The sequence below is a fragment of the Hippichthys cyanospilos genome, chromosome 7, assembly GCF_059441005.1.
Source record: "Hippichthys cyanospilos isolate Australia breed blue-spotted pipefish chromosome 7, RoL_Hcya_1.0, whole genome shotgun sequence".
Taxonomy (NCBI): Eukaryota; Metazoa; Chordata; class Actinopteri; order Syngnathiformes; family Syngnathidae; genus Hippichthys; species Hippichthys cyanospilos.
The window spans coordinates 5,715,670-5,742,986 of NC_142375.1; the positions used below are offsets into that span (position 1 = coordinate 5,715,670).

Here is a 27,317-nt window from a genome sequence, read left to right on the forward strand (position 1 = left end):
TTCAACCAATGTACGCGATCCTGCACCACTTCTAATTGACCTTCCTGTTTGTTCCTGCGTCATACTTTTGCTTCCGTTTTCACGCACTACCCCATGAACCAATCAAATTAGTGGGCGTCCATGGCGACCATGTTTCCTTGCGCCTATTACCTTACTTGACCTGCCACTCAAACCTTATCGTCCTTTTGATTGGCTGGATGTTTGACGTTTGATTTTCACGTTACTCTTTCTGTATACAACCTTGGTCATGATGACAACGACCGTTTGTTCCGTTATAATATGACATTTACCTGCATGATGATGTCGTCGTATTGAGTGGCTCAAAGTCTGCCTTTGTCAATTTCCTGTTAAGTCGTAATAACGGCGCGTTGCGTTGCAGTTTTGTTTTGGGTTTTTTTACTCCCACCTTTGGCAAGATGTCATTGACAAAAACAAACACCCTGGCCAAGTTACTACAATCATGGGTTACTTCAAGTTCGACACGATCTCGGATAACGTTTACGGCTTTCAAGGTAAAGGTCCTTGTTTTCATGCCATACTATATACTAGTTGCGTTTTCTTGAAACATCTGAAATCACTGACGCCTGTACACGCCTGTTTGTTGGTATTTCTGACGTGATTTCGACTGGCACTGATTTTGCGCCCTTTATGTATTAACTTATTTATGTAATGGTTGCGTGACATGCACGTCGCATTTAACACAGATTATTTTAGTGAAATCAAACAATCGAACGAGCGAGAAAAAAATGAGTGCAGTTTTTGTTTTCGTCTGAAGACACCTGCGACTCAAATGAGGACAAGCAGAGTAGTAGGATAGAAAATAGATGGGGACATTCTAAAAGTGTTGTAAATAAGTGTGTAAGTGTCATCAGGTCCATCTCTCCACAACTCCTCCTGTACCTGTCATCCCCTCTAAGAAGCCTTTCAAAGTGGATCTTGTTGGTGGAAAGCGTTACTCTTGGTGCTGCTGTGGGCACAGCAAGAAACAGGTAAACACTATTTATAACATGTGAACAGTGGATTTTTTATTGTATACTTCCTGGGGTACATTGCATACTTAGAACATGATTTTTAGAGCGCTGTTGTTAAAGGGGAAGTCAAATAGAAAATATTCTATCCGATAATACATTCCATGCTGCCTCACTAGTCTAAACATAGTTTCTGACTAATATTTCCTTTATGGAACATAAACAAAACAACAAAGCCCACTCGTTTTTATCAATCGGTGTGGCCAGCCAGCGCGCCACTAACCGTTGACCCAAACTGACCTCAGTTGCTCAGGTAACCTATCACGGCACAGCTGTTAGTGTCACATGATATTTTGCAACACAGTAGTGCTTTTCATTGCCCTGATTTCCTTTCTGATCTATGACTCCAACACGGTATTCATCCTGGTATCAGTGAGACAATCCGATGATGGTAGATGGGGGATTTATTTCAACCTGAAATTGATTGAGGTAACAAATACAAGCCATTCTAGATTAGTGATTCCTGGCTACTTTGCGCCTCCTGTATAGCGCCCCTCTGTGCACCGCAGATATTTTATCATGAAAAAAAAAGCTATATTGCGGAGAGAGATGCTATGAAGGTTCCCTGTGTGCCAGACAGATGAGTTAACTGTAAATGCACATGCCAGGGGCACTCGACGTCGAACTACTGCAATACACATATTTACTTACATCTTAAATTATGAAACTTCATACAGTAACTGAAGTACTGTTATCCCTTCTCGTTTCCATGTTTTGGCTGTATGTCGTCGAGATCACATTGACCTGCAGTTTTACCTATGAATAGGCGCTTGGACGTCTAATAGAGTCAAGGAAGTAGCTGACCAAACATGATAAAAAGCAGAGTTTACATTTGAAATTCCTATTTATTACAAAATGTAAGAGGATCCCAAGCCTTTCTTTCCTTTGCGGTCTCTTTCATCCGCTTTGTCCTTCTTCCCCATGACAAAATCAAAAAAGGGGAGTACTGTTCTCAGCTGACTGGCCAATCGTCAATCTGTCAATCAGCTCAAGGGGCGCTCACTCCTACAAGACGCAGGCACCAATAAGGAGAGGATTTCAACTTCTGAGCAGGAGTGGGTTACAACTCCTGCCCTCATTGGTTGATTGTCAGGCCAGGAGCCAATCACGTGTCTTGTAGGAGTGCATCAGATCCAGATTGCCGGGACAGTCAGTTGAAAATATTACTATACTACTTTTTTTGTCATTGCGGAGGAATATCACTGAGTAATCTAAATAATAAAAAAATGCAGGCGCTCATATATACATGCATGAAAATTCGGGGGGGTTTACGCTACTTCGCGGTTTTTCACTTGATTTTGGTCCCCGTTAACCGCAAAAAACTAGGCATTACTGCACTGGATTACCCAAAAGATTGATTTCAAAACATGGAGGGTTGGTATCAGAGGTATCAATGTTAGTATCACTCCGCTCATCATTACCACCCTGTAGCTTTGTGAGCTACGCCATACAGAAGGATTCCTTGTTGATAACTTTCAGTGTCAATTACGCTCACTCAATTAAGGTGCGATTTCTGAAACAGCTTTTGCGAATTTGTATGCATTAGTGTATGTTATACACATTTGAGTATTTCTGTCATTCGTTTAGCCTTTCTGCGATGGAGCACACAAGACCAAAGCCCAGGGCTTGTCCCCAGTACGCTTCACAGTGGAGAAAGACACTACAGTTTGGCTGTGTGGTTGTAAATACACAAAGAACCGTCCATACTGCGATGGCACGCACAAAGAAGACTTCATAACATCTGCCCCGCTGCATGAACAGAACTAATAGCTGAAATGTCTTACTTCCAAAAAGGGCTTTTTGGCTTAACTGTGAAGTATCCAACTTGTGGTTTGTAAGGCAGAACGTACGTTTTTTGCACATTTTATCATACTGTATGCATATTATTTACATAGATCTCAAATGTTAACTTTAAGCCTCATGTGTTGCAATCCTATATAAAGTCTGTGTGGTGGAACGGTAAACAAAAGAAGTTCGGAGAATGGTTTCTTGGTGAAAGCTTATCTTTGAGATCTAGGACAAACTTGTTAGGCATAATAAAGGTTTTATGAAAACTCCCAGCATTGAACTTTATTTCACAGTATGCTTCACAGCTTCCTGATTACGCTCAGGAAATGATTAATTGGACACTGTAAAAATGCCTAATACGTAAACATTTTATTGACCTAAAACATGCACATATGGCAGTTTTTTTTAAAGCGTTGTTTTTGTTGTTGTTTTTCTTGAAACAGAAACAAAAGGAATGCTGAATTTTAAGAAACATACATGGCCATATACTCAAAATCCCTTTTGAGTTCTTTTGACGGACAAAAGTGTTGGAGTGCTTAAAAAGTGAAAGCTCCTCATGGTGGCAAATACTTGTCGGTTTGTACTTGTGGCCATAGTCAAGGAAAGTGCATCAACAGTTTTTGTTATGAAAGAGTTACCTCATGAGTGCTTGCTTATACTGGACACTTATACAGCAGTTATTGAATGACTATGCAAGAATAGCTCCTTTTTTTTTACCTTTATAACCAAACGGTGCAGTCATTTTTACTGCAATTGGCCTTCTTTACAGAAGCCAGCCAAATCTACATACAAACTGAATGATGGAAATGAAAGAATCACTGCAAAAAACAATACAAAAAGATTACAATGTATTGTATAAAAGATAAGTTCATACGTATGTACGCACACACGTGCCCACACTTGAAACATACTGTGTGCACTGTTCTAGTCTAATGGACGCACGCACACACATCTATTTGGCGGCTCACTTGAGTTTGTGATGGTGAAAGATGAAAACTCCAGAAGGAACAATTCTCCAGTTTGTATTTTCGCTCTGTAGAAAGAAGGGAGCAATCCGAATACTGTCCTCCCCGTCGCCATGCGCAGACATTAGGTTGTAGGGGGCAAACCACTTTTTTCTCCCCCCCTAGCCTCTTCTTTGCTGGCGGCCGAACTTGTGCCGTTGACGGTCACCTTCCTCGCCGAGCTTCCCTGTTTGGAGGAGAGAGTGTGTCGCTGAGCGTTGTTGGGCACAGTGGTACCGTTGGAGTTTGGGATGGCGGGAGAGGGGGCGTGAGGCGCAGGGCAGGATTGCGTGGAGGCCCGGGGTATCTGGGCCGAAGCGGGACTGTGAACTTTGTCGCTGTGAGAATCGCTCTCTGAGGTGGGGCTGGTGTTGACGCCATCAGAATGGCCCTGGACGGCAGACTGGGATGGCCTCCTGCGCTTCCTTGTGGGTTTGACCAGGTACTGGAGAGGAATGGGTCCGGTCTGCACACAGGGACACAACATAAACGTTTGCGAGTATTTTTGCTCCTCAGAAAATTAGAATCAAAGAGTATTCGATAACGAATAAATGACACGGTAAATTGAAACTGCGTTTAGCAGTACACTATATCCCGCTCTAGAAACTCTTTTTTTTTTTTTCTTATAATACAAACAAGGGCACGGTGGCATAGTGGTTTGCACGTTCGCCTCACAGTTGAGAGAGCAGAGTTCAATTTCAGCTCGCCTGTGTGGAGTTTTCATGTTCTTCCCGAGCCTGTGTGGGTTCTCTCCGGCTTCCTCCCACTCTCCAAAAACATGCATGGAAGGTGTATTGGACATACTAAATTGTCCTTAGGTGTGATTGGGTGCATGACTGGTTGTTTGTCTCGGTGTGCCCTGCAATTGACTGGCACCTATTTCAGGGTGTCCCCCGGGGACTGCCCGAAGTCAGCTGAGATAGGCACCAGCAAGCCAGTGAACCAAGTGAGGATGGAAAACGGATGGAAATACAAATACATGCTGACTGCAAGACTGCAGCCATTTTGGGAATTTATAGTGTGAATGAGTTGCTAAGGTGCCACACACACACGAGTGGAAATCCCTGCACGCTTTTGTGATGAGTGTAAGGTAAGACTTTAGCATGTCACATGTAAGAAAACAGCCAATCAGGACGTGCTTACAATTACAAATCCATGTACGCATGTGTTCATGCAGACAAATCAGTGTAGAAATTTGCAGATTGCATTACACATTTGTGACTTTTAATTCCGTATTTTCGATTCTCTCTGCACATTTCTGACTTCAGCCACACATTTGTGGATTCTTATTACATATTTATCATTTCAGAGCTGCATTTGTGGAACCTCATTACACATTTGTGAATGTGTTTGCACGTACAGATTTTTGCTACAAATGTGCGGATAAAAATATGCATTTGTCAAAAGTTTCCAAGTGCAGGTAACTTTACAATACAGGGAGCAGCACAAATAATTACTCCATCCGGTAATACGTAGCCGCCAGCAAGAGGCATCCTAAAGATGAAATTGACAACACTTAAATCAAAAGCTCACACTTCTCACTCACAGAGCAACTTAAAACTAGTAATTAATAACGAAATATAGACAATTACCAGTTTCCCAACACTATAAAACTCACTAAGGTCTCTAAAGAAATCACTGTGCGTTATAAACAACTGACAAGGGTACGTCTGGCATTGAATGTAATGAAACGCATTATGGGAGTATTCAAATACATACACACACACACACACATATATATACATATATATATATATATACATATATATATATATATATATATATATATATATATATATATATATATATATATATATATACACACACACACACACACACATATATACATACATATATATTATATACATATATATATATATATATATATATATATATATATATATATACACACATATAAATATATATATATATACACACACACATATATACACATATATATATATATATATATATTATATATATATATATATATATATGTATATATATATATATACACACACACACACACACACACACACACACACACACACACACACACACCCACAGTGTAACTGCAGAGTCAACAGGGTTATCCACATAGCTTCAATAATTGTAAAAAATAAAATAAAGAGTAGTATGCATTCAATTCCACCAGATTTTGTGAAGAAGTCCTAAATGTAATCATTATATTTACAGACAATTTATATTATAAATGTTGGGTTTTGCCATTACAACATTGGTAGTTAAAAATGTCAAGTCAGACTGTGTCGAAGATAGTACTACTTTTCCAGTAGCCTCGGGGCAAAAAAAGTTTAGACACCCCAGTTCTAAACACTAAGTTGGAGAAACAGTAAAAAAGTAAGAAATCAAGAAATTTGAGTTTATTTGACCTCTGCCAGTAAGATACAAAGCATGAAGAAGACTCTTTCACTCACCCGTCTCCACTCATAGAAGTAGGCAATATCCATTAACGTGTAGTAATCTTTCAGAGGTTCATCCCCATACAACACCTCTACCTACAAAAACAGACATTATGCAACATTAGCTGCCAAAACATTACACCACATTACGATCAGTGCATTAAATTGTTGTGCAGCATACTTCAACATACTATTTTAAGTCGTACTATTAAGTTTGACACCTGTTACTTGTTAATAGGAAATATATTAAATTAGGTCTCGTTGTAGATTTTAACTTTTGTTTCAAAAAAATGAATAAACAGCTGCACGAAACAAAAAACCTGGTGAGACTATAAAACCAGAAAAACTTGTCAGAACTAGTAATTAAATTTGTGTCAGGAGATGTACAAATGCTGCACACTCCTCTGTATTCTAGCTGTTCTGTGAATATTTCTAATGACCTGGCAAGTTGTGTTTGTGCTAGGAATTTACTTTTGGTAAATGTTAGCATATGCAAACGTTTTGCATTGATAATCGTACTCGTTTGCAACTAATTAACGTTTTGTATTGATAGGATTATCAATTGTAATTCAATTATATGATTTAATCTACGCAATTTGTGTACATTTAGCAAGATATATAATTTTTGCCTATGGGACTTACCTGATTTAGGTTTGCGGAATTTTCTTTTGTTGACAGTTTTGCAATTATAAATACAGTAAGTGAGAGCTGTACTACTCACAAAACTAAATTATAGAAGCGTTACACTCATTTGCTGTTCGCTGTCTGTCTACCTAGAGGCCATCGTAACATCTAGGAAGGACAGAACATTGGGTTATTAATAAAAAATATATATACAGTCGGCCCCCGGTTTACGAACACCCTGTTTTACGAACAATTCGATTTACGAGCGTGGACCACGGAGATTTTTGTCCCCCACTTAGGTGCAAACCTTTCGTCTTACGAACAGTCTGTCATGCCGGCCATTGTATTAGTTCAGATATTTTCGCTCTGCTGTGTCAACAAAATCAGCAGTTGATGCTTGTGACAGTAACGTGAAAGCTATTGCTCTTACAACGTCACAGTCCACTGTCTCAGTCACGGTGTCAGTCACGGGGTCAGTCACGGAGATGCCATATGCTATTGGTCGATTAAGGTCACCCGGTCTCACTCACGGAGATGCTATTGGCCGGCGTCACGTCAATCACAGAAATGCCGATATGCTATTGGCCGAACGCCTTTATCTAGCTTGATGGCATAGCTGGTCGGGATGGAAGGAAGGAGAGAAAATGAGTGAAAAATGGAAGGAAGGAATGTTGTGAAGACTTTGCAAACTTTATCTGTTAGACATAGCTTCTAAAATTGTTAGTAGCGGTAAAGTAAGAAGAAGTAAGAGGATGATATGTTTTAGCATCTCCGTGACTGACACCGTGACTGAAACAGTGACTGTGACATTGTAAGAGCAATAGCATATCAGCGTAACTGTGTTAACTATGCAGGTTGATCTCTGCTCCCCTCCACCTCCACCCAGCTGAAGTCACGTCGCTCCAAAGGTAAATGTCATTTTTCCATTGTATATGTTATTTAATTTAACTGTACAGTAGATTATGTTACTCATTTTTAATATGTGTATAAAGTCGTGATGTTTTTACCTAAGGTTTTTGCACGCGTTGCACGCATTCACGAATTAACATAGGTTTGGATTGCCCGTCATACGAGCAGTTCGAGTTACGAGCGTAGCCACTGAACGGTTTAAGTTCGTAACCCGGGGGCCCACTGTATTTGTGTTCATTTCATTTTATTTTATATTAAATTGTGAAAGTGTTCATGTTGCTCTTCAATACTGCTGAAAAGTAACAAATTTACTCTGTCAAATTGAATACATTGCTGAATTAAAAAAGGGCACTCTGGTTTGGTTCAAATTATTCTTTTTTTTCCCGCAAACATTTGCAATGGGGGTCTTTGGAAAATTTGCTTTCTAAAAGGGGTCCATGACTCCCAAACCTTTGGCGTAGGCCGTTTTATGTTTGATGGTTACTGAAGTGAATACCCGCAGTGCAGCATACTTGAAATGGAAAATGCTGTTGTGTCATTAACAAGTACTTTTTTTATGTTTATTTTCATTTTAAGACAATGTTTTGCAGTCATGGCTTGATGCAATATTAGATTAATTCATCACATGATGGTATGTGAGTGCTTACCCTGTAGTTGCTGGGTATATCCATCTTACTTCGGAGGAACTTCGCTAAGTGCATGACGGACATGGCAGCTGGGCACTGCAGGAAGCGTTTACCACTGGACTGAGAACAAAGTACAAATTCAAGGTGTGCACCAAAAAAATTAACCTCACAACAGGATGGAGGCTTTGATTTCATTGAACTTTGTCTCTAGAGTAAAACCAGGTTTTACCTTGTCTCCATCCACCTCGGCACGCTGCTTCTCATTAGTTCTGCAGACAAATTTAAAATTAAAAAAAAAAAAAAAGTTAAAAGTGTGAATGTTAAACTGTCATGGATTAAGCCAGGGGCGTCAAATTTATAGCCCACGGGCCAGATCGGGCCCACAAGGAGCTCTGATCCAGCCAGCGAGATTATTTTGTGAAGCATTAAAAAACCAATTAGTCCGCTGTCCATGATCAATAGGCAAAAATTCTCACTTTTACAAACAATGCCTAGTTGAGCACTGCAGTTTACAAGCAGAAGTGACAGAAAGTGGAAAACTAAACCAGCATTCATGTTCATGTCAGCATTAGCATCTAGCTTTGCTAATGCTCAGGGCAGCTATAATCCTTCGCCCCGAAGGGATTCACAAAGGAAGCGGGTCGCCAGCTGGGCCCATTACCAGACATTGGACCTTGGTCCTTGTCATATTATAAACAATCAATCTTGTATTTCTTTTTAATTTCATTTACAGCTCAGCAGTTAGCACACAGTTTTTCCGTTTTTGACGTGACATCCTGACTTCATCTTTGTGAGTTTTCATTTATTCAATCAGTCAGTTATTTATTTTAAAGTATTGATTTTTAGTTCTTCCAATGTGTTCAATACAGAGTACGTACTTTATAAACAAATGGGGGCAGAAAAATCATAGAAAATGTTCGCTCATTTCAATGCAATTGAAGGAAAATGTTATATTGTGATTTACAAGGGAACAAAAACAAAGTTATTTTATCTGTCTAAATGTTTTTTACCCATTTATTTTTCAGTAATATTTTTTCCGTTGGCTGCCATTTGCGGGGAATTGGGACTAGGCCAGCGTGCATAACAAAAATGTACATATAATTGACACAAATTGTTATAAATAATTGTTTTTGTTTTTATTGTTAATAATTGTTAAAAGTTATAAACCATAATTTTACCAGTCCTGTGGCAACTGAGCTGAAATGAGTTTGACACTTATGGATAAAGCACTTACAAGTGGCTAACAAAAGGTGAACTGCAGCCTGTATGATTTCATTGAAATGACAAATTTCTTGTCAGTTTTCATTTGTAGGTCTGTATAATTGTGTTCAATGACTACTTGAATAACCTGTGCCAATGCAGTTTGTTAGGTTCAAACTTAATTTTGAAAATACAAAAAAAAAAGGAAAAAAAAAAAATCAACCAACTTGTTCCTCTCGTAGAACTGTATTGACAAACTGATGATTTCATCTTCAGCAATGTTAAACGTTTCCACCACTTCCCCCGGCTCCAGGACACGATTCTCTGAATAGAAATCTCGTCTCCGCTTCATCTCATCTGTAAACAGTGGAAAACAACAAATATGAACTACGACTTCAAGAAAAAGTCAGATCAAACATTTTCTTTTCCATAAAATGTTGATGGGCGGAGTAGGTGGATAACTGGTTAGGACATCTGCCTCGCATTGCAGAGGTCGAGGGTTCGCTTCCGCTTATGGCTTTCCTTGTGTAGACGTACTCTGCATGTTCTCCCCGTGCCCTGTTTATCCAAGTAATCAGGTTTTCCTCCCGCATTCCCAAAACATGCATAGTAAATTTATTTTGAGCTCTAACTCTAAATGGTCTGTAGGTGCAATTGTGAGGGTGTGACTGGTTGTTTGTCTCTGTCTTAAAGCGATTTGCTGGCAACCAGTTCAGTGTGTAACACGCCTACTGCAAAAAGACAACTGGGATAGGCTCCAGCATCCCCGCAACCCACGTGAGGGTACATAAGTGGTCAAGATGATGTATGGATGATATATGTGGCCCCACTAGGATAGACACAGTTGACACTGCTCACCGATATGTCATTTTTTCAGCAAGTGGCAAAACAGCACAAACGAATCACTAAGTGAAACGAACGAGAGAACGCACTGCTATTCTCACTGCTTTTGAGCAAACCAATGAGTGAACAAACTGCCATTACGAGTTCAGTAGTTAATGAGAATGAGTCATTCGTGATTCGTCAAAGAAGGAACGGCAATGTTACCCCTCAGTCAACCGCCGCTCGTTCATCTTGCGGGACACGCTTTCATTTTTATCCATTTATCAAAGCAAACAATTAATGCAAACCACATTAACCCCAGGGGGAAATTTTGACCCAATTCGTGCTTTTTGATGTTTTTGATGTGTGATATCAAAGGAAAGGCACACAAAAAAACACTAGGAGACTAAAATATAGCATAGATTGAAACATACGGAAGGTACACCCCATAGATGTCAAATTTAGCCCATGTCGGGCTCATTCACTGCCATTCAAAATTGGAAATATTGTCAATTTTGGAAATGTTGAAATCCTGATTTTTTATCATGCATTATCCCCGGTTTTGCATTAATCCTTTCAAGTACAATGTCTTTGATGATTGGCTCAGTCTGGACTCCCACAATGCACAAGTCTTCAAAAGTCATATTTTAATTATGATGTAATCATAATACATGTACATGACAAAATTTCTTATCTTTGTGCTTTATTACACAAAATATGGAAGGTCTTACCTTTAAACAATCCCGGAACAAGCTTATATACTATATCTTGCAGAGTTTTGTCCGGTCTAAATGAAGAAAAAAAAAATGTTTTTTTGATTAATAAATGTTTTCAATTCCAGAAAATAAAGATGATCCATGCTTACTGACCTGATGCTGAGCTGCGGACATGTTTTGTGAACCTGGACGTCACATCGAGGGCAGAACTTGTTTGTTTCCAAGAAGGCAACGATGCACGTCTTACAAACTACGTGGACAGACACAATACAGGCAATGACGATTACTCCATCGTTTTTTACAACACTTACTGTTCTTGCAGCGGCTTAGGTCACAAGTCATACTACACTGGAATCTTCTCTGTTCTTTCCTGTCTGTTCTGCTACTATCCTAATGCAGTAGTTATGTCATAATTATGTAAATATTTGTCTGTGAAATACATTGAGAAATACAAAATCATCCAATCAAAATGAGTACTGACATTCTTCTGATTGAAAATGTTAGGCCTCTGAAGACTTTTTTTTTTCTTTTTACCTAACCCTACAGACACTTGGGGGGGTTTAAAGTGTTTGAAACAGGATCTCAGCCATTCAATATCGTTTAAAAGGCAACACTTTGCTTTGGCCTAACCATTGCAATTGTGGTGTGGTGTGGCACAGCTTATGTGGTACCTATACAAGTCTCATAAATAATTACAGGATGTTTAAACTTGACTTGGTCACCTATTACCATGCTCTATTTGAGATTAATATACATTACATAGGGGTTGTACTCACATGAGTGGAGGCATTCTACAATGGTCGTAGCATCAACCAAGTAACCAGCGCACAGTGGACAAGTGAGATGTGAATTCAGATCTGTGATTTTAATCCTATTGGGCTGCATTTTGTCCATATGGGAAGATCTGCAAGAGGAAACAAATTGTGAAAGATACCGTTAATTGTTTTAGTCTATAAAATCACAGGTAGGGGAGGTGGTGGCTATCATGCTTCGTGGGACTGGTAGCTGTCTGTCATATCGAACAGACGATGTCTGCAGCTCGTCCTTAACAAACAAGCTGCAACAAAGAGATCCGACGCCGCCGAAATAGCTGAAATGGAACGAAGCTTTTTCGGGGTGAGTTGTGCAGATCATGCTGCCCGAGTGGTGGTGCACAGGAGCCGACTATTGAATAGCTCCTGTGTGGCCTCCTCTTAGGGCATCAGCTTCGCTGTTTGGCCAGAGCAGCAACAAAGAGGGAGCCCATTTGTGCGGAGCTCCGCGGTTCGAGCTAGCGGCACGTCGGAACACATCGGGCGGAAAAGGCCAACAATCGGAGGGCACGGAGCTTCACAAAATCACACTGGTACACAAAGCAGCCATCTTAAATTCACTGACAGGGCTTGTATGAGAAGGCGAACAAGAGAAGCTCAAAATGTGACACCGTGCAGAGGGAGAGCGCGCTGCGAGCAAACGAGCGCAGCGTCGCACGCATTAAAAAAAGAGAAAGAAAGAAACTGCTGGACGAGCTACGTTCGTACCTGATTTGACATCAACGCTCCTTTCTCCTCCCAGCGAGGATCCAGACACGTTCTTAGCACTTGGTTCCAATTTGCAGCAGCGCCAGAAAATGGCTTTTTTTCAGCCCCGTCAGAGGACTGCCCATTTTGTATCACGTGATATTATTTTGTCGCCTAGTTCACGGGGCGCACGGAGTGTCCGCCACCGAGAGCCTGCATGGGCCGCTCTCCCGCTGTCTGACTGACAGTCTTGACTGCCTGACCTGTTTCATTGTTTTTTTGTTTTTGTTTTTTTTTTCCTCTTCCATGCTGCGTATTTGACTCATGAGGCTCATTTGCTTTTTGACCAAATAGAACACATTGTGAATGTTGCAACAAATGTGTAATTTGCTTACTCAAAATGTCTTTCTCAAACAGAGCAAGAATTAGCTTGGTGCCCGCCTGAATGCATTATTGACACTAAATAACGACACGATTTTTACATTTGCATGTGATATATATATATATATATATATATATATATATATATATATATATATATATATATATATATATATATATATATATATATATATATATATATATATATATATATATATATATATATATATATATATATATATATACACTACACACATAGAATAGAAAGCAATAAATTATATGTTAGGCCTTTTAAATGTAGGGTCTGTTATCCATGTATTTATTTCAACCAGCAAACCGATACAACCAAATGCCATTAAATATAGTCATTTTCAATACAAACTAACTGTTTTGTTTTCGATTAAAGTAAAGGTTTTCTTTGTTCTTAGTTTATGTCCGTCAACAGTAGCCAGCACACGCACACGTGTCCCTTTGATGTGTCCCTTACGGCGACCGATCATGACCAAATGCAGAATGTAACTAAAATAAGATTGCAGGAAAGGGAAAAAAAAACTGTCAACAAAAACTTGAAAACATTAAAGAAGGATGCAGTTACAAAAAGAGATGAAAGCAAACTTTCAACAAAAGGGGGGCAAAACGAATGAGAATAAAACAGCTGCAAACGAAAATGCAAACCATTAAAGGAAAATCAATGCAAAAAAGAAAAAAGATGCAATCATAAAAAGGACCTGGGGGCAAATTGAAATCAGAAGAAATGTAAAAACAAAAATTAAAAACCAACTGAGATTAAAAAAGGAGGGAAAGATAAGGATGGGGTTTGTCTTCCTCTTCTGCTTTATTGTGTATTGTATATCCTTACTTCATCTTATAACGTTAATAATTTCTCTCTCTCTCTCTCTCTCTCTCACACACACACACACACACACGCACACACACACACACACACACACACACATATACATATATATATATATATATATATATATATATATATATATATATATATATATATATATATATATATATATATATATATATATATATACACACGCACACACATACTACATATACTGTATGCCTACAGCTATGTGGTGTGTAAAAAAAGACTAATCCCCCCTCTTTTGTTTGCACCCATGTTTTATGTAGGCATGTTTTTTTTATTTGCAGCTGTTTTAAACTCTGTGATTTTGTTTGCTTTGTTTTGTTGTTTGTCTATGTAGTTATGTTCCATTTTGTCTTTTTGCACCCATTTGCATAAAAGGAACAAAGAGACTAGAGTGGCAAACGCATGCAACCAACAGAACGCTACAAATACAGAAATTAGGAGCTCGGTCACCCGGGAGGGGCACATCATCGAGCTGCTGCTCCTCCGTGTTAAGAGGAGGCAGTTGAGGTGTTGGGGCATCTGATTAAGGATGCCTCCCGGATGTTTCCCCGGTGAAGTGTTCTGGGCATGTCCCACAGGCAGGAGGCCCCGGGGATGACCCAGGACACGTTGGAGGGGCGGTAGAAAAAGGATGAATAGATGGGTAGTGCGCTTGTGCATGTTGATATAGGTAGTGGGATAAAAACTGATGTATTTTGCTGCTGTACTTTATATTCCACAAACGTAATATTAATCACAATGCCATGTTTTAACTGACAGGAGCAGATGGACAGCGTATTTTTTGCAAAGAATATTTGACTGGACGTCTCCTTGAAGTACAATCAAACGTAATTCTGCAGCGTACGGTTATTTTCATCGTTTTCATTTCCTGACAAGTGACAGTCGATTAGGCTACTTTGACTTTGTCCCTCCCAATATATTGTCCGCTGAAACATCCGAGAGGTTTGTTGGCCGTGACCAAAAGTAAAATCCCGGTAATGTACTCTGCGGCCTGCTGGAGGCGCTCTTGAATGGATGTTGTGAGACGCCATCTTGAGGTGACGCCGAACGCAACGCTTGGTCGGTGATGACTGACTACGATTTTAGACGCATCAGGATGAGATTACCGAATTCAATGTGAAGCCGAGTCTCGCGGCCCGTGCGCTATAAATACCAGGAGAAGGGCAAGAAGAGCCGCAGGACTAATGTTCGCCGCGCCGGCTTTATTTTGAAGACGCAGAGCCCGCTGTAGCCTGATGGCCATATAGCTCGCTGTTCTGTGTGGGCTCGCGGCCTGCTCGGGAGGAGGAAGGGTGGTGACGGCGCAAAATGCTCGCCTACCCCTGACTCCCAAGCAGACACTTATCCAAGACTCGCCTCGGAGTGAACGACGAGCACAATGCACTTATTTTTTTCTTAAAGATCTTCACTTTCCGATTTTGGAGGGGGGTGGTGTTTAGACGCTGCGAACGACAGTGAATGCTGTGGCGCGTGCTCTGAATTCCCAGCCCGAGACATGTCATCCAACTGCACCAGCGCAGCGCCTGTCAGCGCGAGCAAAACCAAGACGAAAAAGAAGCATTTCATAGGACAGAAAGTGAAACTGTTCCGTGCAAGCGAACCCATCCTCAGCGTTTTAATGTGGGGTGTGAATCACACGGTAACTTTTTTTTTTAATCATGTATTTATGTTGACTTTCGAGTGCCGTGTTTATGTTGCTGTGTTGATTTTAGCTCGTTTGTTCAAGTTAGGCCGATATAAGCATAAATCCTCGACTTCCTTCTTATAATTTTCCAATGATGCTTGTTGGATGCTGTTAATCGGTTTCCGTTGTCAACCCGTTGCAGTGTGGTTTTGTCTCACTTTTGCGTGCGTGCGTGCGTGTGCGCCACCTAGCAGATTAGTATACGACAACAGTGAGCTCGTCTTCATTGCGTTGCACATTAGAACTCCGAGCAACCTTTTGCATGTATTATCAATATCACGGACTCGAGAGCCGTTGCCGAACGTTTATGCATGGTGGGGAGGGGTGTGACCGGCAGCTGGAGCAGCAGGTTTCTCATTTTCACTTCCGCTGTTGTAGATTGAACTCTGCCTTTTAAGACATTTACTGGTTTTATTACAGATGCTGCAAGTGTTGTATCGACTATTACCCCAAACATTGAGAACATCATAGTACAATATTTAGTTTGGGTTTTGTCCTTGTACCTTCCCTGTGGTGATAGTTGTTTTTCGATGGGTTGCCCATTTATTAGGCAGTTTGGTGGGTGAGCGGTATGGTTGATTCACAAATCCGAAGTTTAAGGTTCAGCTCTCAGCTTTGCACGTTCCCTGGTACAGTCTAAACCACTTAAAGGAAAAAAAAGATTCACTTGCTTTAATGTCTAGCATGCCATTACCAACCATCACCAAAATGTATGTGGACATCTCATACATCAAAATATCAAAAGATGACTTAAACATTAAGTCTTGCCTATGCACATTAAGCCTGTTTTTGTTTTCAAAGAAGATGTGCACAAAAATCTTAGATGTGTTCTGTCGTCACCAAAGTTAGTGGAACATTCTACTCATGCCAAGTTTAACCTTGGAAAATATCAGTCCAATAACACCATTATTACAGCTGTTGTCCAAGGTAGGCCTATGAGGTTTTTTACATGTTTACACTTTCCCTCTTCTCCAGTAATTGTGTGGGTTTTCCTCTGGCCTCCTCCATCTACAAAATACGGCGTGAATAAGGCACTCCATAGAACGAGTGTCGGACTCATTTTTATCATGACCTACATCATAGTTATGGTTTCCCTAAGAGGGCCATTTTGACTCATAATCCACTCACACCAAATGTGTGATTGCATCATATCACATATGCATAATAAAGTAATGGGTGGCCAGTTTTGAAATCAAAAGTCAGTAAGGAATTGTTTCTTTGCATTTCTGTCATTTTTATGAAAAGAGGAATGATTATAATATCTCAACATGAATAAAACTGAGGAACATTTTCAATTTTGTATTTACTGTAGCAAGAAACATGGTCAATGCACTTGGTTTGCCTTAGGATGTCAGGGAGGGATGAATTTATTTATTTGAACATTTGTTTGCACAATCATTCCCACCCTGACAAGGTATGCACTATGCAGCATGGGCCAAGGAAATTAAATCTAAATTGGGATGCACAGACACAAAAACCTGACCATTGTCAACCCTAACTAAATGATTGCCACTTACTTGTTTTGAGTGTAATTATACCAACAGGGCTCTGCCCTATACTTTTATTAACCACAAAGCAATGTTCCAAAGCCTGCAGTTCCACCACTTAAGGAAGGAGAAAGCTACCTCTGTCCAGCCTTGTCCATTTAAGAAGCCAAATGAAAACGTGTCTTGTATCTTGTAAGGTACATCATTTGTCTGCCAAGCAAGCGTTACCTCCACATTTTGCTGAGCCTATGAGATGCACTGTATCAGCAGCAAAGGTTGCAGGTTGTCTCATAAGCAATTCTCATTTTAAAGTGTGAAAAGATTAAATTGCAATTGAGCAATGCTGTGTATATCGCCTCATTAATCACAGCACAGAATAATAGTTGAAGTGTTTTTTTTTCTTTTACTGCATCTCTGATATTTAACGGATGAACTTTGGCAATGGGTGTGTGGGTGCGGCTCATGGGCAATTCTGATTTGTGGTGTGGGCGGGAAGCCATCAGACAGACAAGCTTTTCTCCTCTCATCAGTGGTTGAGTGCATTTTAAAGCCTGAAGCAGAGAGATCATTTTTGGTGTTTAGCTCAGATTCTGGATTATGTTGGTACATTTTCAGAAAACGTAGAGTACATTTTTCATCTAACGATGACAAAAAGTAAATAATAATAATACATTTTTGCCATGTGAAGTGTAATTGTGATAAAATAAGGATTGGCAACTTCTTTTTTCCAGGCACTTTGTTTTTTTTCTGCTTAGACCAGGGGTGCAAACTCATTTTAGCTCGCATGCCTTATGGAAGAAAATCTACTCCCTAGTGGGCCGGACCAATAATATCATGGTGTATTTTTATATAACTTTAAAATAGGGCTGCGCAATTAATTGAATTTTAATTGTGATCGCGACATTGGCTGCCACAATTAATTATTTGATCCTCGGCGATATTGACATTTAAAAAGCTGACTGCCTACATGTAAAATCAAGCACTTTAACATCCAACCACCAAGGGGCAATGTTTCACACATTTGCATTTCACCGTGATGTATTATTTACCAGTGGGAAATGGTGTTGAGTTTCTCACTTGATTCTTAATACATACAGTGCTAGCTGCCAATTGAGACCCGCTTTGAAAAAGTCGACTGGCAAAAAATGGGAGTAAATTCGGTTTCAAATGACCGAAAAGGACATTTTGACTGCTAATTGATTAAAATGTGCTTAAAAGTAAATAATGTGCTTGGTTCTTAGTAGGCTTATTTTTTTTCATTGGTATGTATTCAGCAAGTAAGTTGTGTTGCTCTGTTTGCCATGTTTTGGGTGAATTTCATTTGATTATTATTTACATTATTTATTTATTTTAGTTATTATTATTATTTGTAAGTATCAAGCCCGAAAGCCTTCTTATATGCTGCTTGTTTACAAAAAGGGTAATAAATAGACACGTTTGACCAAACATGACGAATAATTGTGATTTCTATACTGATCAAAATAATCATGATTATTATTTTGGCCATAATTGTGCAGCCCTACTTTTAAGCAACTTCAAATTTATTCGTATTGTTTATTACCGTCCAAAATAGTAAGGAGAACAACGCCACTATTAATCATAAAACATTTCAAGTTTTTCATTCATTAAAAATAATTCAACTCATTTTTATCCTTTACAAAATCCTCTCGCGGGCCGGATTAACCCATTTGCAGGCTGTTTGTTTGATTGCTGTTGTTGAAAATGTCATATACACACACACACACACACACACACACACACACACACACACACACACACACACACACACACACATATATATATATATATATATATATATATATATATATATATATATATATATATATATATATATATATATATATATATATATATATATATATATATATATGTATGGAGAGAGAGAGATTCCTTGTATCAGTGTTAAAAAAGGGTGCAGTATTATATATACAATTTTTATAGATAATGACTTATTCATGGTCTGCATGGCAAGTGGGGGTGTGAAATGTTTTCTCTTCCCTAAGGTGATCTTTGCAAAATATAATTGAGAAGCACTGAATTAACCTAAATGGAATGTTTAGGAAAGTGTGCGGCCAAAACCCACGCACGTACGAGAGTGCATGTTGATTTCTGTGTTGTTGTTAGGGTGTTGACGAAATGTATCTCTTTTTTTCTCCCACGTTTGATTCGTTGCTCTTTTCCTCCTTCAGATTAACGAGTTAAGTAACGTGCCTGTACCAGTAATGCTGATGCCAGATGATTTCAAAGCCTACAGTAAGATCAAAGTGGACAACCACCTATTTAACAAGTAGGTATATTGATGTTACTGTTCTCTCGTTGCCCGTAAAGGCACGTCAGAAGAATGTCAAAAGATTGAATATTTTTTCAAACCCTTGTGAATAGTTTTGGACTGCTTTTGTGCTCACTATGACTCATACTTCCTCATAAACGACCACCATCTCGTTTGAGGTTTTTCGTAACCTTTACTTTGCAATTCTGAATAGTGTTCCTGTGAAACACCATTACACACATGTATAACCTAATGCCTCTCCCATAAAAGATAGACCACAGATTATTTGCCACCTCCAAAATAGGACAATGTAATTAAAAGAACATATCAGAACTGGCTTAGTCAATTTTCAAAGGGATACTATATTTTACTTGCCATTCTCTGCTGTAAAAAGTTCATGTTTTGTCTGCAATCAGTTTGGTGACAAAATTATCTTTCCAGTATTGTACAATTAATACTTTAGAAACACATTGCCACTTGCTGTCGACTTTAAATGGCATCACACTGTATTGAGGGCACAGGAAACAACCAAACACGGATCAGCTTGCGACTGTCACAAGACCAAACCCAGAAAACTGGTGAGTTGTTATGTCGTCAAATTAATTACAGACAAAAATCTTTTACGACTGAAAATGACTAACTTCAGTATCCCCTTTGAGTCTTTTTTTTTTCTTTTTAAGGAAATGGCTCTCTATAGCTCAGTACAGATGTTGCAAAATGCCTGTCTCAAAGAGCTGAGTCAGATTTATTTTGACATACAATAATGTATTTTTGCCTATGTTAAGATGGTGAGTTCGGCACTTTTACCTGATTTCAAAGTGGAGGAAGAAAAATATTAGTTAGGCACTTAATGTATGTTACTAGAATGACAACATTATATTGTCCTACAAATTAAGACAGTTCACTTGCTTGCTTTTGTCAAAACTCCCCAAGGATCATAAATTGTAGCAGTCGGCACACTTTTTTTTTTGTCTTGCTGTAATTATCTGGTTTTGAGAGGGCCTCTCTATATCTCAGAAGCCGCTGGTCACGCTGCCTGGCGAGTCCAATTTTCTTTAGCATAATGGCCAAGTGCAAGTGTTAGTGTAAGTGTTAGTTGCATGTCGAGCCCAGAGTCGAAAGCATGTGTGATTCGTGATGCACATGCAAGCCCCACACAAAATCCACATTGTATTTTGCCCCAGGTATTAATATTTAATAAGTATTAATAATTTGAACATTTGTACACAAACAATTCAAATGTAAATTTCCCATAAGATGGCATCTTTATAAGATCTCTCAAAACTGGACGTCATCTCTTTAAAAAGCTCCCAAAAAAATAGTTGTTTGACAAAAGTGTGTTGCTTCCTTATCACACTCCCTTGAAAGCGTTGTCTCCTTTTGAATGGGATGTTGGCAAAAGGATGCACGAATACTCTTTTCCAAAAGGCACAAATGCATTTGAAAAAGATTTGTAACCTTGTGCAGGAGTCAGACAAAACGAGCAAGCATAACATTGCTTGACTGTGTGACTCTCCCTTGTCAGAGAAAACCTTCCTAGTCGCTTTAAGTTCAAAGAGTATTGTCCCATGGTGTTCCGAAATCTGAGGGAGAGGTTTTCCATCGATGACCAAGACTACCAGGTAAGCTCTCAGTGACTAGTAGCTGTCGTGTAATTGGATGAGCATGTATGGGAACGATCTTTAGAGGATCTTGTTGTTCTCTCTCTCTCGCAGAACTCTCTCACCCGGAGTGCTCCCCTCAACAGCGACTCCCAGGGTCGTTTTGGTAATCGTTTCCTCTCCAGCTACGACCACCGATTTGTTATCAAAACTGTGTCCAGTGAGGACATCGCTGAGATGCACAACATCCTCAAAAAATACCACCAGGTAGAATTCTCGCAATTGAATTTTGATGACGCTTGATATCCCAAACATGCAGTATACATACTCGTCGCAGATCATTTGTGGTTCTGAAACATTAGCGTTTTCTCCCTTCTGAATATGCTTTCAAATAATGCAGCACAGGAGAAAGAAAAAGGTTTATTCTTTATATGTGTTACCTGATTGCCACTCTTGGCGTCTTTCCTCTCTACACCATTAATCCCAGTTCATCGTGGAGTGTCACGGCAACACCCTGCTCCCTCAGTTTCTGGGTATGTACAGACTAACAGTGGACGGAGTGGAGACGTACATGGTCGTGACCCGGAATGTATTCAGCCATCGCCTCACTGTTCATCGCAAATACGACCTAAAGGTATTTTTCTCAGTGTCCTTGTGAGTGTCTGCGTGTTAATTTTCAGATTTTTAACGTTAATATAGCTCAGCCACGGACGGCTTGGTGGAGCACGTCCGCCTCACAGTGTAACGTATCTAAGTTCAAATTCGCCTGGCTCCGGCCTTCCTGTGTGGAGTTTGCGTGCTCTCCCCCAGCCCGCATGGTTTCTCTCCGGGCACTCCAGCTTCCTCCCACACTCCAAAAACATGCAGGGACATACTAAATTGTCCTTAGGTGTGATTGAGTGTGTGAATGGTTGTTCGTCTCTGTGTGACCTGCAATTGGCTGGCAACCAGTTCAGGGTGTCCCCTGCCTACTACCCGAACCCAGTTGGGATAGGCACCAACAAGCCTGCGACCCAAGTGAGGATAAGTGGCTCTAGAGGATGGATGGATGGATGGATGGATGGATGGATGGATGGATGGATGGATGGCTGGATGGAGCTGCGGAGACATACATGGGGGTGGTGCATTAGCGAACTCATGCGGGAATGACTGTGAGACAACACAGACTGAGCCTGGCCTTTTAAGAAAACATGTAAACATGCATGAGGAATGGACAGAAGGGCTTCGGCACTGCAGGTAGTGTTAACTGCCCCTCACAACGCTCTGATGCGCTATTTCTTGTGTGTTTCAAAAGAAAATAAATACAATGTGTGCCCAGAAGTCAGATACATGCTTGTTTGGCACTACAATTAGTAGGTCATTAGGCATGCACAGGAAAGGTAGGGGAGGTCTTATTAAACATATTCTACAGGGATCCCTCGCTACTTCGCGCCTCCCATACCGCCCCTTCAGTGCACCGCAGATTTTTATTCATGAAAAAAAAAAGCTATAAGGCGGCAAGACTTGCTGTGAAGGGACCCCGCATGCCAAACATATGAGTTAATTGTAAATGCACATGCCACGGGCACTCCTCAGACATAGAACTACTGCAGTACATATATTTACTTATAACTTAAAATATTAAACTTTACACAGTAACCATACTGTTATTCCTTCTCGTTTCCATGTCTTGGCTGTAGGTTGTCTGGCTCACGGTGAGTCGCGGTTGCCCTTCAAGCGGGTGCTCGGACATCTAACTAGAGACAATCAAGTTGCTCAGCAAACGTGATTGATATGCAGAGTTTACACTTGAAAATCCAATTTATTACAAAAAAGCTTTCTTTCCTCTCCTCATTTATTTCATGTCATTTATGCCTTTTGACCTGACAAATACTGTTTTGGAGAAAGCTCCATATGGACTTCTTGTGCATCATCCATTTCTGACATTTCTATTTATACCAATATTTCTTCTTTTCAGGGTTCCACAGTCTCAAGGGAAGCAAGCGACAAGGAAAAGGTACTTTTGGTTATTATCAAAAATGAGCAAAAAATAGATGGAAGAAATGATTTTTGATCTATTTTAGACGATGGCTTATTTTGATCAGGGAGGTATGTGTTGTGCAAACTAGAATTCAGTGATGTTTGTTAAGGCCAGATGCTGAGGAAAATTCTGCCCGCTCTCCTTAGGCAAAAGAGCTCCCCACTTTAAAAGACAACGACTTCCTGAACGAAGGTCATAAGCTGCAAATAGGAGACGACAACAAGAAGTACTTCTTGGAGAAGCTAAAACATGATGTCGAGGTAAAAATTGAAGGAATGAGCAATTTACGTAATTCTTTGAAAAAAATCGATTTTGCGTATTTCAGTTCCTGGCCACTCTCAAGATCATGGATTACAGTCTTCTGGTGGGGATCCACGACGTGGACCGAGCAGAGCAGGAGGAGATGGACGTGGAGGCGGGTGCCGATGAGGAAGAGTATGAGAACGATGGGATGGGCGGAGGCGTTCTCACTGGCTCCTTTGGCACGCCGCCCGACAGCCCGGGAAACCCACTAAACTGCGGGTTCTTCGGCCCCGGGGACTTTGACCCCTCTGTTGATGTTTACGCAATCAAGAGCCATGAAAGTGAGCAATGATTTGCTGCGCTCTCGTTGTGCTTTTCACTTTTTGTATGTCGTTTACTCCTTACTTGCATTTGCTTGATTATGCATAAAGATAATGGCACATCTTTTTGTGAAAGTAGAATCCACTGGTGAGTGACTTTTTGTTATTAGGTGCTGCCAAGAAGGAGGTGTACTTCATGGCCATCATCGACATCCTCACACATTATGATGCGAAGAAAAAAGCTGCACATGCTGCCAAAACTGTGAAACACGGGGTGAGTGACGTGACTCGATTGAATCCAGTGATTTTACCTGGTGGCCACCGGGTGGCACTAGGCGCCAAATTATAATGTTTGCAAGCCTTTCAGTGATTTCAATGATTGGCTTAGCCTGGTTTCCCATAATGCAAAAGTTATAATACTCTGATTATGACATACTAAATATTCCAATTTCATATATATACAGCGTAGTTTTTTTTTTTTGGTATTATCATATTTTTTGTACATAGGGGGAGTAGGTGTGTGTGTGTGTATATATATGTATATATATATATATATATATATATATATATATATATATATATATATATATATATATATATATATATATATATATATATATATATATATATATATATATATATATATATATATATATATATAATATGCGTGTGTATGTGCATGTTATGACCTTTTCAACGGCAGCCCAAGTTGGATCATGATAAGGCTAGGCTAGTGAAACATCCTCGACTACCCAGGGGTTAATATATGCCCCCAGTTGGGAATACTCTTACTCTTACAAACACTCCTAAACCCTTTAAATGAATCCTATTAAATTATAAAAATGCATCAAATACATATTAGAATTACATTAGTGCATAATAATTCAAATGTATCATGTAAAGAATAATTACAAAAAAAACGCTAAAAAAAACTTTTAAATCAATCATATTAATTGTGAATATTATAATTATTATGAATGCAGCTGACTTGCTTGCCTTGACATGGTGCTGGAGTCTTGGTGATGAGTGCAGGACGTTTAATTGGTACGTTTTTGTTTTACATTTTCAATGATCCAGTAATTATTTACAAGTCCACAAGAACAATAATATTTATTTTTTGGAGTATTTTGAGCATGTAAGTTAATACTTAAGTTTAGTTTGGGGTCATGCAAAGTGCTTCCATTCGTGATGCCATTGCTAAATTGCTCACAGTGTGCTTACAACACAAACGTCAGATGCGATGGCTCAAAGTGGTATGTTACTTATGTGAATGTGTACAATATTAGCCGTAGCCAATGTATGCTGAGTTTTTCGTAACTTACTTTTCACCACGAGCAAGGATCATGTGTTCACTCGTGCACTCGTATTTGCTTGCGTGAAGTTTGCCTGATAAAAGATAGTTGTCGCCAATAAATGCTGCGTTTACTCTATTTGTGTTTTTGTGTGTGTGTGCTGCACTGTCTGTCATCTCGTCCAGCTTTTTCATTCTTTGGCCTGTGTTTTTCAGGCGGGGGCCGAAATCTCAACGGTGAACCCAGAGCAGTACTCCAAGCGCTTCTATGAGTTCATGTCCAATATCTTGTCATAGACTTTTTTTCTTGCCTGTCCTGCAAGTCACAGATCAATCACACACATACACTTGCACAGACACCCCCCCCAACACACACACGCACACACTTGTTTCAGAAAGAACATCTTTGAAACCTCCTTTGTTTAGTTGGATTCTCATTTGTATTAGGCTCCTTTGTACCTGAGTCCGACTCCGCTACTACCTTCTCACTCCTCTTGCCAGCACAGCAACTGTCTCACTGATGCCTTGAACGAGTGCGTCCATTTCAGCTGTCTCTTAGCGTCGTCTTCTCACTTTCAATTCATGTTGCAATTCCTTTGACTTCCATTCGACACGTACACAGCCCGATTGCATGATGAACTCTTGACGGTCTTCTTCAAGCTTCTCTTTCAGTCACAACAAGAGAAAAAACAAAATTGCAGCTGACTATTCGGCACAACCGGACATTCATGTTGATGATGTAGTACTACAATAAAATGAATGCAGCGATCAAAAATGCATGGCTGACGTGCACACGAGACCGCACCAGTACGTTTAACATCGAACCACTGAACTTAACATCTGAGTGTTACAAAGAAAACGAAAAACAAGCAAAAAAAAGATGTTTGAATGTTACGTTGCCATATTGGTTTTAAATATTTTTTGGAATATTCAACAAAAGCTTGGTGAAGGTCGTTTTAAAAAAGTCACTTAAAAAGAGGGGAATTCTGCAGCAGTTACATGTTTTATCACAGTAAGAATCATTTTTTATATCTTGTTTACATTGATGTAGCAATTTTGTGTTTGTATACAGTATTGTTTCGTTAACGACAGACAGAAAAAAAGGTTACTTGAAAATGATGCATTGCATATTAAAGGGAGTTTTATCTTGTCTCTGATTATTTCTTGATTAAGTGGAACGTTGGAATGCTGCATGCAAAGTGCGGGAAGAACCCATTGTCAAAAGAAATTATTGAAGATACATAGTAGTTGAATATAGTTTGCTGGAAGCAGCCAGGGAATCTTAATACGTAGAGCTTCTGAGGTTCAATACAAAAGCGCTTCAGTTGAAGTTCAACAAAAAGGAGATATGGTTTTTGACCTCATGGCTGCTGAAAAAAAATGCTGATGACAAACCATGTTTTTTACAAAATGGGACATGCAGTGGCTGAGAAAATACAAATGGATATAACCTGTCATAAAGACATCCTCTCCCCCTTTTGAAATACTTTAATCTGGAATTTTTAAGCATATTTTACCATTTTAAAATAATACTAGCAGTTTCAAATTCATCTCAACAGCTAAATTAAATTTTGCATTGCTGCTCAGCCCGGGCGATAATTAGGGCGATGATATTTCGCATGATCTCAGTATATGTTGTTTGACAGCAAAACGGTTTGTAAGTTTAGTTTATATTTTTTATCTATAGATAGATAGATAGATAGATAGATAGATAGATAGATAGATAGATAGATAGATAGATAGATAGATAGATAGATAGATAGATAGATAGATAGATAGATTGATTGATTGATTGATTGATTGATTGATTGATTGACTGTAAATGCATATTCAAGTAAATCCTCAGGATTCCGTGACGCATATTGATGAGGTAATCATTTTATCAGTTGTTTTGGTTGAAAGGAAATATTAAAAACCGGTATGGATTGTATTTCTTGATTTCGGCTTTTGACATTCGATGTATATAAGGGGTAGGCTACCCTGTTCTTAAGAGCCGTAAGCCTATCGTAAGATCGCTGTCAAAAGACGTATGCATGTTTAACAATTCTTATGGGTACGACTCTAAATTGTGTTGAGTTTGAATTGTTTTCGTATGGGTTCTACTCTATTTTGTGTAGAGTTAATGAAAACTTGCGAGTGCAAAGTATTTAAACAGCGATTTTATTCCTTACAAAACAGCATGTTTTAATGTATCCTAATATCACCCGATTCAAACATCAGCTCATTAGCAAGCTCTGCAGTAGCCTGCAAACGATCCTGATTATTTGAATCAGCTGTGTTATAAGAAAGAAGCCACCATATACTGTACTTGGAGCTCTCCAGGACTGTAGTTTCTTACCCCTGGTATACTGTGTACACACAGACACACATATACAGTATATATATATATATATATATATATATATATATATATATATATATATATATATATATATATATATATATATATATATATATATATATATATATATATATATA

At 39.3% G+C, this 27,317-nt stretch overlaps 3 protein-coding genes across 4 annotated transcripts; 2 read left to right on the top strand and 1 right to left on the bottom strand.

Annotated features, from left to right (window-relative positions):
• Positions 1 to 212: 212 nt before the first annotated feature.
• Positions 213 to 3,086, top strand: LOC148420784 (uncharacterized). The gene is made up of 3 exons (XM_088419339.1): positions 213 to 512; positions 873 to 989; positions 2,616 to 3,086. The coding sequence occupies exons 1-3, from the start codon at positions 417 to 419 to the stop codon at positions 2,793 to 2,795; spliced, it is 393 nt and encodes a 130-aa protein (XP_088275465.1). The 5' UTR covers positions 213 to 416; the 3' UTR covers positions 2,796 to 3,086.
• Positions 3,087 to 3,168: 82 nt separating this feature from the next.
• Positions 3,169 to 12,809, bottom strand: LOC148420785 (polycomb group RING finger protein 2-like). Its single transcript, XM_088419338.1, has 9 exons — positions 12,658 to 12,809; positions 11,914 to 12,041; positions 11,291 to 11,387; positions 11,153 to 11,208; positions 9,827 to 9,956; positions 8,629 to 8,668; positions 8,421 to 8,519; positions 6,256 to 6,336; positions 3,169 to 4,286 (listed from the first exon to the last, which is right to left on the bottom strand). The coding sequence occupies exons 2-9, from the start codon at positions 12,029 to 12,031 to the stop codon at positions 3,906 to 3,908; spliced, it is 1,002 nt and encodes a 333-aa protein (XP_088275464.1). The 5' UTR covers positions 12,032 to 12,041; positions 12,658 to 12,809; the 3' UTR covers positions 3,169 to 3,905.
• A 2,073-nt stretch (positions 12,810 to 14,882) lies between these two features.
• Positions 14,883 to 25,989, top strand: LOC148420786 (phosphatidylinositol 5-phosphate 4-kinase type-2 beta-like). 2 transcript variants are annotated; one of them, XM_088419865.1, is made up of 10 exons: positions 14,883 to 15,542; positions 19,285 to 19,382; positions 20,890 to 20,986; positions 21,080 to 21,232; positions 21,453 to 21,599; positions 22,923 to 22,961; positions 23,132 to 23,245; positions 23,311 to 23,569; positions 23,719 to 23,822; positions 25,056 to 25,989. In XM_088419865.1, exons 1-10 carry the CDS (start codon positions 15,399 to 15,401, stop codon positions 25,134 to 25,136), a joined length of 1,236 nt encoding a protein of 411 aa, XP_088275991.1. In that variant the 5' UTR covers positions 14,883 to 15,398; the 3' UTR covers positions 25,137 to 25,989. The 2 variants fall into 2 exon arrangements, with proteins under 2 accessions (XP_088275991.1, XP_088275992.1); XM_088419866.1 differs by lacking the exon at positions 14,883 to 15,542 and adding an exon at positions 15,579 to 15,936.
• Positions 25,990 to 27,317: the final 1,328 nt, after the last annotated feature.